Source organism: Suncus etruscus, chromosome 16 (genome assembly GCF_024139225.1).
Source record: "Suncus etruscus isolate mSunEtr1 chromosome 16, mSunEtr1.pri.cur, whole genome shotgun sequence".
Classification (NCBI taxonomy): Eukaryota; Metazoa; Chordata; class Mammalia; order Eulipotyphla; family Soricidae; genus Suncus; species Suncus etruscus.
This window is the reverse complement of record NC_064863.1, coordinates 70390659-70402830: the sequence shown is the minus strand read 5'-3', so window position 1 is coordinate 70402830 and position 12172 is coordinate 70390659. Positions and strand designations below refer to the sequence as shown.

The following is a 12172-nucleotide window of genomic DNA, read 5'->3' as shown; positions in this document are numbered from 1 at the left end:
TCTGGTCAGCAGACTCCCAATTTTATTTATATGCAGTTAAGCAAAATTGTGTTAATAAGAATGGTGGAGAGGTGAAACTGATTTTAAAATTATGTTGAAAGGTCTAGAGATGGATAAACTGAGGATTACAAAAGGCTCAGGAAATAGGACATTAATTGCAGGAGTTTGTAAGGAGGTTTGCTGCAGATAAAGAGAAATGAGAACTACACTGCGATAAGGAAATGGACACTGGGAAAGGAGTGGCTTTATGCTCAGCCAGCAAGAAAATCATTAGTAAATGATTTCTAGAGTTAATGATTAAACTCAGGCCCCTTACAGTGAAGTAAACATGGTGAAGGCACCTTACAGTGAAGTGAGCATGGGGATCTTTTTCAACAGGCTGAGAGACATAGAAGAATGTGCAGATAAGGAAAGGAGAGGAATTGGGAAGAGACTTGAGTATATGGTAAGGTTAAAACAAAAACAAAACAAAACATCAAAATCATCTCACATCATTCAGGCTCTAGGGGCTCCTGCATTGATTTGATTTTGAGCCATTGGTTCAAAGTCTGAGACTTGTCCACTTTATGGAAGTAAACAACAAATGCAAACACCTGGTGGCTTTCCATGCTGACTCCATGAAAAGATCATGAGCTAGCCATGAACATTTTGTGGTTAATTTTTCCCATGTTAATGCCAAAGCAGCACGATGACCAGGTCCTGGGAGTCCCATTTTTACCTTTTCTCCTATGATGTGTGTCCCTTTTCATGCATTCTGCCTAGCTCCTGTACCAGAGTCTGTGACTAGGAAAGACTAGAGCTGAGGCTTTGTTTTTCTCTTTTTTGGAGGCTTCTCCTGTATGTTATTTTCACCTGCCTGATGGGTTTTCCATGGCCAGTGGTTGTTTTTGCAGGGCCCTTACACACACGGGTGCTGTGGCCCCAGAAGGGAGCAAGAGCGGAAGCCCTGGGCAGGAGGGATGTGTCTATGGACTGTGCTTTTGAACCCTGCGCCATGGGCCACCTGCATAGGTTGTCGCGCCCTCTAGCTCCCATACCCCTATGCTCTTTTGTCCCACCTTGGAATGTTGGCTATTGGAGTGCCTTGGCTGGCAGCTAATGCAGAGCTGCCTTCAGAGCTGCTCTCTGGCTTGAGGATGGATAAGCCTCTGACTTGACTGGGGCTTTGTCAGCTGAGGAGCCAACAGAGGCGGTGAAAATTTCTCATGCTCCCCACCCCGCAGATCAACTGTTTTCTCAGTCTTCGTATTTATTTTGGGCCCCAAGCCTCAATTCCCACCAGGAGTATCCCCCAAACTAAATATAGAATAAATGAATAGATATATATGTAAGAGTCTAGATTGGATCCTTTGATCAAAGCATTTAATGATATTTCAGTTGACTAAGTCTGGTGCTCAAAAGTCTGTACTCAAAAAGGGTACTTAAAGAGCAACTTGGTTGTTGCTGGATTCATATATTGCAGTAGAAATTAACCTATTTTCCAATGGCTTCTCTCATGGTTCCTACACATACTTTTCTTTTGAACTGCACATGACTGACACTTGTTTTCTTTTTTTTTTTTTTCATTTCTTGTAGGAGAGCATGCCTCAGACGCCTCCCTTTTCAGCAATGTTTGACAGCAGTGGGTACAACCGAAACCTCTATCAGTCCACAGAGGACAGCTGTGGGGGGTTATACTACCAAGACAACAACCTTCTTTCAGGGTCTCTGGAAGCACTCATCCAGCACTTGGTCCCAAATGTGGATTACTACCCAGATGTAGGTATTCTCATTCTCCAGAAATGTCCTTAGCACTTAGCAGAAATTTCCACACAGTCTGCAGCAAAGATTCTGCCCCTGGGGATACCAGAATATATTAATGAATTTTTTTTTTTTTTGGTTTTTGGGCCATACCCGAAGGTGCTCAGGGGTTACTCCTGGCTGTCTGCTCAGAAATAGCTCCTGGCAGGCATGGGGGACCATATGGGACACTGGGATTCGAACCAACCACCTTTGGTCCTGGATCAGCTGCTTGCAAGGCAAACGCCACTGTGCTATCTCTCTGGACCCTTAATGAATGTTTTGAGCTCAAATTCAGCCTGGTTATAGTTTTGATTTGGTGTTGTTATCTGCATTAGTTTTCTCATGGGTAGACACCACATTTTAAACAGCTAGACACTGTTTGGTTCATGTGTTGATATGTTGTCCCTAAATAGTAATGCCAGGAAACAATGGATGCTCCTAGAATACTTCTGGCCTTCTTTATTTACAAGTCCATCACTGTTCTAAGAGTAAAGTTATAGAAATGACAACACTGGAGAAGGAACAAAGTTACTATCCAAAGTATATGTAATTCTTTACAGACTACACAGCAGATGGCATGTTTGCTGTATTTAACTTTGATTACAGACATTTGTACAAATAATACTTTTCACAATCTAGGAACTTCACTTGTTAGTGTTTTTCTCCCAATCTTGACAGCAACTCCAAGATGGTGAAGAGGAGAAAACTGAAAATAAGGATATTATGTAGTGTATACACACGGTCATTGTAAGCATAGGGAGTAAACCCCAGGCTCTCTTTTTGGAAAAAGGACTTTCCCCTTCAATTTTCTATACTATGGCTTTTCTGGCAAGGAAGTAGCTGTTTGCTGGTAAAGAGTTCGTAAAGCTCTGGGGAATTCTAGATCCACATAACTTTATAAACAAAATAATTACCTTGACGTACAAAGGATACTGTGTTTGGCACAGTAACTCAGCTCAGTAACTCACTATAATGTTTCTTACTGAGTTATCTCTGTATGCAATTTGTTAGATGGCATTTTCCAAATATGTCGTCACATAGGGAAAAATTGTAATCAAAAGTTAAAGGAGCCCCTTATTCAGCTCACTGTGTATTAAGAGCTATAAAAGATACCTTGGGGGCAGGGGCAGAGTCCATTGAATTTCTCTTTTCATTTGGGAGTCTGAAACTATTATAACAAATAAGCACTGCTTTATTACTGGCTTCTTAGGAGACAGTGTGGTCAAAGAAAAGTATATAGTGTGATATTGTACTTGATCCTTTTGCATAGCCTTTGAGTAAGTAAGTTATGTGAGAGTTTGCTTTGACTGTTCTGACAGGAACATGTAAATGCTCCAGTGTGCTTCACTGGACATGCTAGAGAATTCTCAAGCTGCTGTGTGCTCAGTGTTTGTGTGGCTTTCAGAATAGTTGGACATAGAGCAAGATGTGGTTTGGGGTGGTATACTTAAGTATCTCTCTGGCCTGCTTTTTATCTCTGGCCTTATTTATATCCCTGAAATTCAAGCTTTACTAGAGAGACTTACTCTTCTGGCATCCTGGCTCCCAGGGGAATAAATGTCAAAATGTACTATGAATAACAGAGCTCCCAGATGTCAAAATGTATGTATTATGAATAAATTTAGGAACTAAATTCACTTTACATTTGTTATTTTTAGTATGGCTTAAGGGAAAAGACATCAGATGGCAAAGGAGAAACCATCTTACTTAGCATTTTATACTAATAGGCAACACTTTTGAAACTATAATATATTAACTCAGTCAGGAGAATGTAATGAAATAAAGTGTACAGTACACGGAGAGTTTGAAAGAAAATGTAACCATGATGATTTTTCTCCTTTCCACAGAGGACATACATATTTACCTTCTTGCTCAGTTCTCGGTTATTTATGCATCCATATGAACTAATGGCCAAAGTCTGCCATTTATGTGTTGAGCATCAGAGACTAAGTGACCCGGATAGTGACAAGGTAATGATACATTTTACTCTTTATATTTTTTTTTGTTTTTTTTGTTTTTTGGGCCACACCCGGCTGTGCTCAGGGGTTACTCCTGGCTGTCTGCTCAGAAATAGCTCCTGGCAGGCACGGGGGACCCTATGGGACACCGGGATTCGAACCAACCACCTTAGGTCCTGGATCGGCTGCTTGCAAGGCAAACACCGCTGTGCTATCTCTCCGGGCCCCTCTTTATATTTTTGTTTCTATAAGCTTGATAACTGAATGACTTAGATTTTGTGAAGTGGTTTCCTTAAGTGACCCTAAAATATATCTCCTGTTTCCCAATCTGTTCCCTGACTCTGCAGGGACTGGGAGTAGCATTAAGAACACAGTAAAATTACAATGCTTTGTAAGATCTTATCTTCTAGCTTAAGCTGACTCCACTTGGCATTGACATGGGTTTGGAAGTATTTAGTAGAGCTGCATTTTTAAGCCCAAAGACATTAGTTTATCAGTGATGCTATTGATAATGATTAAAGTCCATTTATAGATAGATTTGATTGAAGTAGATTTGCTTTTTCTCCCTTAGATCCAGATAAGAAAAATTGCACCCAAGATCCTGCAACTTCTGACAGAATGGACGGAAACATTTCCTTATGATTTTCGGGATGAGAGAATGATGCGGAACTTAAAAGATCTGGCCCACCGGATAGCCAGTGGGGAGGAGGTTGGTAATCTGATTAAACATGATCGCTCAGGCATAACTTCATGGGAAAGAGTGATGAATTAAGTGTCAGAAAAACCACTGCTTTTGTTCCATTTTTGCCTTTGGATCAGCCACTGTATAGCATTTGCTCTGTCTGATATGTCAATATTATATGATTAGATATATTAGATTATTATACAGCCCCTCTTCAAAGGGCTATAGTCTAGAGTTTTATGTGATTGATATGGGGTTATGTTCCTGCAAATTCACCTGTAGAATTCATATTGCAAGTGTGTTTCATTATACTTATCTCTTTCTTCTGAAAGGCTTGCTATAGTTAATTTGATTTTAAAAATACTGTTATACACATACATATATACACTAATGTGTATAAATATATGTTACTTTGTTAAGAAAATAATATGGAGTAAATAATAAATCATAAATATGTGATTTGTACCATGGAAGGGAGAAAACAAATATGTTAACATTGAAACCAGTCACATAGGTCAAGACTTCTATGATTGAATGTAAGCTCCAAGTAAAGGGGAGACATATAGTTTTCACATATCAATTCCTCAGAATATGAATTTAACATACTGCAGTCTTATAATGTACTGGAGATTGTTGTGTGTAATGCTCATAACAAGTGCTCCTTCAGAGGCCAGAGTGAGTGATAGGACAGCAAGTAGGACACTTACCTTGCATACGACTGGCCTGAATTCAATCGCTGGCACAAAATGGTTCTCTGAGCAGTACTGGGAGTAATCCCTGGACACAGAATCAGTATTAAGCCCTGAGCATCATCAGATATAGACTTTAAACCCTCCTCCCAAATAAAAACTCAAAATTAGTGTTCCTTGATAAAAGCTGAGGCCACAAGATTAACATGTAAACTTAGCAAACATAATTCTTTGGAATAGGAGAAAACAGTGAGAAAATGATGTGACTCCCTTGGTGCCTGGAAGTTGAGTCAGTCAGGGAGTAGGTGGAGAGGCAAGACAAGCCTCTTAGATAATCTTTCCATAAATATCATTTCCCCCAAATGAGCCTTTGATAAGCTCTAACTAGCTGTGGCAAATGCAAGGTTACGGGCTTTGAAGCAGCCCTGGAAGACTGGTCTTCTGTGTTGGGACTTGTTAGTGAGGAAGTCTTTGTAGTTTCTCTGATGCTGGTAAGCTCTTGGGAACAAGTTTCTTAGGCCTGGATGCAGCAGTTCACTTAGAAAAAGATAAAAACATTTGGCAGTGGCAACGATGTCTTACTTCATCCATCTAAAAAAATGTATTCCCCTTTCAAGTAACCTTTCTGGAGAACTCTTTTTTACAGGGCTATACTCCAAAGGTTCTGGAGCCAGATATCTGTCTTCTTTATTCCAGTGAATATATTTTCATACCATTCCCCCTGGCTTAAAGAAAATCAGAATAAAATTATATCAGATTAGCCCTTAAAATTTATACTTGCTTTGCCTTGTTCTATTTGCTTGTGAAAATGGGGTCAACCTATTTGCTCTTCACTTCTGATATGGAATGCTTGTGTTCAAAATGGCTGCTGGATTTACAAAGCTGAAGGAATTGTTGCCTCAGCCATTTTGCTGGTTCTGACTGTCACAATCATTTTGCCAGGCTCTTTTGAGGTGCTGATCCATAGGACCTTACCTCACAAATGCAGAAGCTGATTTTGGAGTAAGCCTTATGATAGAGTTTAACTTTTGCCTTACCAGGCCAGGTCAGGGCTGATTCAGTGACTTTAGTTTATGACAAGGGGCTCAAATAATAGCAATCAGTAGGAAATTTTCCCCTTTTTAGGTGCTTAATTTTGTATGCACTGAGCTTGTGCCTTATCTTTGCTGCCTATCTGCTTATCTGTCTGTCTGCCTGTCTGTCTTTGCCTGTCTATCTCTGCCATATCAAGAGTACTCAGGATTCTATATGCAGTACCATGTTTCAAACTCAAGTTGACTACATGCAATTAACTGTTATAGTATCTCTTTGGCCCCAACTTCTGCTGTTTTTATCCATAATCAGAGAGCCAGATTGACCCACTCATTGTCCTGATTGGTCTAAGTATGATTTAACAAATTCCTTAATTTTTCCTCTCCTTCCTCATCTCTATGAGGACAAAAGTAATTTTCCTATGTTAATATCCTTTCCAGCTATTTTCTTGGAAGTCTTTTGTTCAGTCATATGGTCATATGATAAATATCTTTTTTTTTGGAGGGGGGGGCGGTTTTCTGGGCCACACCCAGTGACACTCAGGGGTTACTCTTGGCTATGACTCAGAAATCGCTCCTGACTTGGGATCATATGGGATACTGGGGGGTTGAACCGCTGTCCATCCTAGGCTAGCGTGGCAAGGCAGATGCCTTACCACTTGTACCACTACTCCAGCCCCTAAGTATATTTTCTTAAGGAGACTTCCTCTATTACCCAGCCACAGCCACATTACTGCCTTTTATTATGTTTTCTTCATATCACTCTGATTTTTTTGTTGCTTGTTTCCTACTCAGAATATCCTTGCCTTCACATATTATAGCATCCTTAACTCCTAACTCAGTGTACTCAATAGGCACAGAGTAGAATTTGAAGAAATGAATGGATGGATGAACTAATCAATTGCTAAGATAGAAAAATATTCCACTGAAAAATTATTTCCCTCTACAAGCGGGAGTATGAGCTTGGGTTGGGACTTGTTGCCTCTTGCCTGGGCATTAAGGGGATTTTTTTGGCAGTCAGTGAATCCAGGTGTGCCCCATCTATAATTTAGCTCCATTCTTCTGAAACTGCTAGGACTATTCCACATAATTTGGCTTAATACGTTTTCCCCCTGGGGATCTGCCCAAAATGAAGTGGTTTATTAGGACTTGCCTGCAAGAAACATGAAATGAAACTAATGATTGAATTACATGACAAATGACTATAGTGGGTAGAATGCAATTTTCTCTTCCTTAAGGGGCTGGTCTTTTTTAATAAGAACTATCTTTATTTGCCAGGTAATTACTGTCACCGACATTTGAAGTTATAAAAAAGACTAAGTACATATTTAGAGTTTCATGACTCAGTGAAGAAGTATGCCTAACAACACAAAGCTTGGCTTCTCTGGTGGAATCAATTACAAAGAGAACTTTGAAGAGGTTCATAATATATGTTCTCTGTTGATGTGTGTGTCTCTCATCTCTCTTTCTCTCATACACACACACACAAACACACACACTTGTTATTTGAGCAATTTTCTGTGAATGTTTACTTCCTTACATTTCTTGTCACTAGCTGATCTTCTGTGCATTCCTGTAACCCATTCCCAGATTGTAGAAAAGGATTTTTACTGACAATACTAAGAGAGCACAGATTTTTTTCACCCTTTGCCACATATCACAATCCCTTGCTTTACATTTGCAGAAAGATAGCCAGACTCATCCTGGACGTGTTTTGCATGTTTGTAATACAGACTCTTTGCTGCTTGTGCATGTTGCTTCTTAGCTAGGAGCCTCTGATGGTGACCTAAAGAGAGGCTGGTACTTCTGACTACAGGCGTTTCCTTGGAGTTCCTGAGAAGCAAGCAAGTGAGTTTGGGTACATGGTGAAGGAATGAGAACATTCCTTTAGCTAGCAGTTCTTTAAAAGGAATTGTTATGGCCTTTAGAGATGAAAAAGAAACTATTGCAGATGGTTAATTCTTAGAAACCTCATTTTGTGGGGAAGTTTTTCAAGTTAGACATCATGATTTATAATATTGTTAACAACAATGTTTCAGGCATATAACACTCTGCACCATACCCACCACCCTTTCGTTAGAGCTATGGTCACTAGCTCCCTTCATGCCACTTCTATAGCAAACTTAGTTCTCTGGATTAGCAATCACTGGCCTTGGTATATTTTCTTACCATGTTCCTTTATACTCCATGGATGAAAGATTATTCAATTTGTCCCTTGCCATCTGAGTGACCCTGTAGCTTGATCCTCTCTAGTTCTACTCTGCAGCATGAAACTACACAGTTGCATGTTTTATTATAGCTGGATAGTATTCCATTGTGTCTATATACCACTGTTTATTTTTTTAAATTTAGTCACCTTGAAATGGCAAAGCACACAGCTTCAACACTCATCCCTCACTAGAGTTCACTTCCCTCCCACAGTGCCTTCACCTCCATCAGCGCGCCTCTACTATAGCTACTTTTTCTGTGTAAGTTTTTGCACTGCAGCTTATAGGACTGTTTCATGCATAACACTTTAGCACCTTCCGGTACCACCTCCTCCTCCAGGTTGAATGCTTCCCTCTGCCATAGTCAGTGTCCCCTCCCTGTCCTATCTCCAGCTCCTTTTCCCCAAATGATGTTTCAACTGAATACCTGTTTTCATGTTCTTTGTTTCCATTGTCTTTGAGCTTTCATTACTCCACCATTATGTTTCTTTATATCGTACCTATAAGAAATCATTCTGTGTCTGTCTCTCTTCCTCTGACTGACTTCACTCAGCATGATACACTTCAGGTCCTTCCATAGAGCAGAAAATTGTATGATTTATGTTTTCTTATGGCCAAGTTATATTTCATTGTGTACATGCATCAGTATTTCTTTATTCATTCATCGAGTCTTGGGCACGGTGTGTTGTTTTCAAATTTTGACTATTAGGGGTCTTGCTCAAGGATCACAGAGACACAAATATCTTTTCTCAGTTTTTATTTTCAATCCTTGGGGTATATTCCAAGAAGTGAAATTTCTGGATAAAATGGAAGTTCAGTTCATAGATTTTTTTTTAGGAATATTTGTTTTCCAGAATATTGTTTTCCAGAAAGACTGGATCAGTCAACATGTCCATCAGCAGTGAATGAGAGTCCCTTTCTCCCAGCATCCATGTCAACATGGCTATTCTTTTTTTTTTTTTTTTTTTTTTGATTTGTGCCAGTTTCTGTTGTCTGATTTGGTAACTTATTGTTGTTTTATTTACATTTTCTGATGATTAGTGATAGAGAGTATTTTTTTCAATGTGCCATTGGCCATTTATATGTGTGGTGAACGAATAATTGCTCCCAGTTTGTGAGCTTTCTTTGTATTTTGATCTACCACTATTTCTTTATCTACGCTATCATCTCATTTTAAAAGTAATAATAATTCACATCAAGCAAAAGGTATCTTAGGCTTTTATTAGTTCTATTTTTCTTTAATAAAATACTCTTTTGCAAGTTTTTAATATCTTCTTTGAGAGTTTATCCTGATCCTCTGTGTGTTTGTGTATATATATACCCAACTGACATGTGTCATTTTTTTTGCCTATTTTTCATCCTCTTTGACATTCTAGGATGTCTTTGATCTCTCACTCTGTCTGTGTAGGGAGAACTACTATACAGAAGCCTCTAGAATTTGACCTTTTTTTTTTTACATCTTAAAAGCTACTTTGTGAGGTCAGAGCAATAGTTCAGTGGTGAGTTCATTGCCTTGCACATAACTGACCCAGGATTAAACCGTAGCATCCCAAATGGTCCCTGAAACTCTACCAGGAGTAATCCCTGTGCAAAGCCAGGAATGACCTAAAAACAAAACAAAAACATCTTTTGGAAACAAGTAAATTTGTATACATAAACATTAACTTTCTCAGAAAAACTTAACCCCTGATGGTATCCCTTCACCACAGAAGGCCATACATGTCTCTTAGAATGATGGCATTATAGTAGTTAGGAATTGTTCCTGTATGTAACTGATGTTTCAGCTTTGTAGAATGCATTCTTCACACTGAATGGTACACAATGTTGTGTAAGTGCCTCAAAGAAAGTGTGTTTCTTCATTATCTTGAGTCTTGCAACTTGGAAATAGATGCTTTCTTTTTTGTAGTTGCATCTCATTCGTATCTAGGGATTTCTTCTAACATTTGGGAGGTCTAAAAAAAGAGGAATGAAAACCAGTTTCAGTTAATAGATTTTCAGTGTGACCCAAGATGTTGCAAGTAGAAAAGGTGAAGGATTTAACTTGGTTCTCAATTCAACTTATCTTAAAATGCCTCTAATTCTAGAGAAAAAGGTATTTCACTTGAGTGATATATTTATCAGATAATCTCATCTAAACCCATATACTATTGCTGTGTGGAAGACAGTTTTTTAAAGATTCTGTCTTCTAAAATCTTTGGCTTTGTGATGAATGGATTTAGGCTTGTTCGTGATTTTTGAGAGAGAAAAAATGTCAATCTAATATAATAGTGTAGGAAAATCAGTGGAATATTTCAGTGGACAAGTAGAAAAAAAAAGAAAAAGAAGACTATAGCTTTTTTTTATTGGCCATTACTGTATGAAAATCAACAGATAAGGGCCTGGAGAGATAGCACAGCGGCGTTTGCCTTGCAAGCAGCCGATCCAGGACCAAAGGTGGTTGGTTCGAATCCCGGTGTCCCATATGGTCCCCCGTGCCTGCCAGGAGCTATTTCTGAGCAGACAGCCAGGAGTAACCCCTGAGCAATGCCAGGTGTGGCCCAAAAACAAAAAAAAGAAAAAAAGTAAAAAAGAAAATCAACAGATAAGAGATGTGTTTGTAATTTTCCTCAATTAAGTATATAGATCTATTCATTTGTGTTTTGGTAAGTCAACTGTTCTGTAAAAGAAAAACATACAATTATTTTACTTTTCCATCATATGGCATTTAATTTTGAGGCAATCTCAGAAAATGATATCATAGTATCCTTTCTTCAAAAGCTGATTTGGGGCTGGAGCAATAATACAGCAGGTAGAGTCTTTGCCTGAAATGTGACTGACCTGGGTCCCTTGAGCCCATCAGATCAGGATGATCTCAGGGCCAGGAGTAAAACCTGAGCATTGCCAGGTGTAGCCCCCAATATATAAATACATAAGTAAATGACCTAATTAGGGGAACAAAATTAAAGTATAGCTGACGGGGCACTTGCCTTGCACAGGGCCAAATATGTTCAATCCCTGTTGCCACATGTGCTCCCTGGAACCAACCAGGAATGATTCCTGGCAAAGAGTCAAGAGTAAGCCTTTAACACTACTGGGAGCAGCCCCCCAAACCGAATAATCAAAGTAATTTTTAAATGGATAGCTGAGAAGGCAGCAAAACATTAACATCATATTCCATTGGCCTATTTTCCTTTGAAACTGTTAACCCAAGATCCATATTCGCATTGAATTGGTTGGTATGTTTGGGCTTTTTTTGGGGGGGCATCATCATTTACCCCGAAGGATGATTATTTGGTAGTTTGATATGACAAAGGAAACAAAAGAAATAAATCCATCTCTAATATCATGATAACTATACCCTAAGGATTATTTATAACTGATATTTATTTATGCTTTAAGGTAGCTTAGAAGTCAAGAGGTTAGACTTGATCGATTACATTGCTCAAACTATTTCTTTTAAGCATACAAGTTGTAGCCGCAAATAAAGCAAATATGGTGGGCACTGGTTGTGGCACTAGAGGCATAATTGGCATAGAAATGTATAAGAGTTTGCTTATGAACTGGCAATGAAAGCAAAATAATGCACTTGAACCAAATGAAAGTTAATACCAGAAATGATTATCTATTATTGCTTCTTCCTGAAATGTGTACTAATAATATGTCAGGAAGTTATTAGGACAGAGGTGTGGGGGATTGTAGTAGAACCTAGTGGTGTATTTCTATCAGGTAGCTTTTGTTTCCCTAAACTATTAAGATTTGGGATCATAAGTGGAAAATTATTGCAGTGATCTTTAAAAAGTGTCTGGTTGGAGAAATAATATAGCAATAACACACTTGCCTTGCG

The 12172-nt window shown here is 38.9% G+C and overlaps 1 protein-coding gene across 3 annotated transcripts in view; it reads left to right on the top strand.

Moving 5' to 3' along the window:
• RASGEF1B (RasGEF domain family member 1B) overlaps positions 1–12172 on the top strand; it is a 672276-nt gene that overhangs the window by 632841 nt on the left and 27263 nt on the right. For 2 of the 3 annotated variants that reach the window (XM_049790253.1, XM_049790254.1), the window contains 3 exons: positions 1576–1758; positions 3630–3752; positions 4312–4449. In XM_049790253.1, the coding sequence (XP_049646210.1) occupies positions 1576–1758; positions 3630–3752; positions 4312–4449 (444 nt within the window). The remainder of the gene's footprint in view (positions 1–1575; positions 1759–3629; positions 3753–4311; positions 4450–12172) is intronic. The other variant, XM_049790255.1, reaches the window with a different exon arrangement.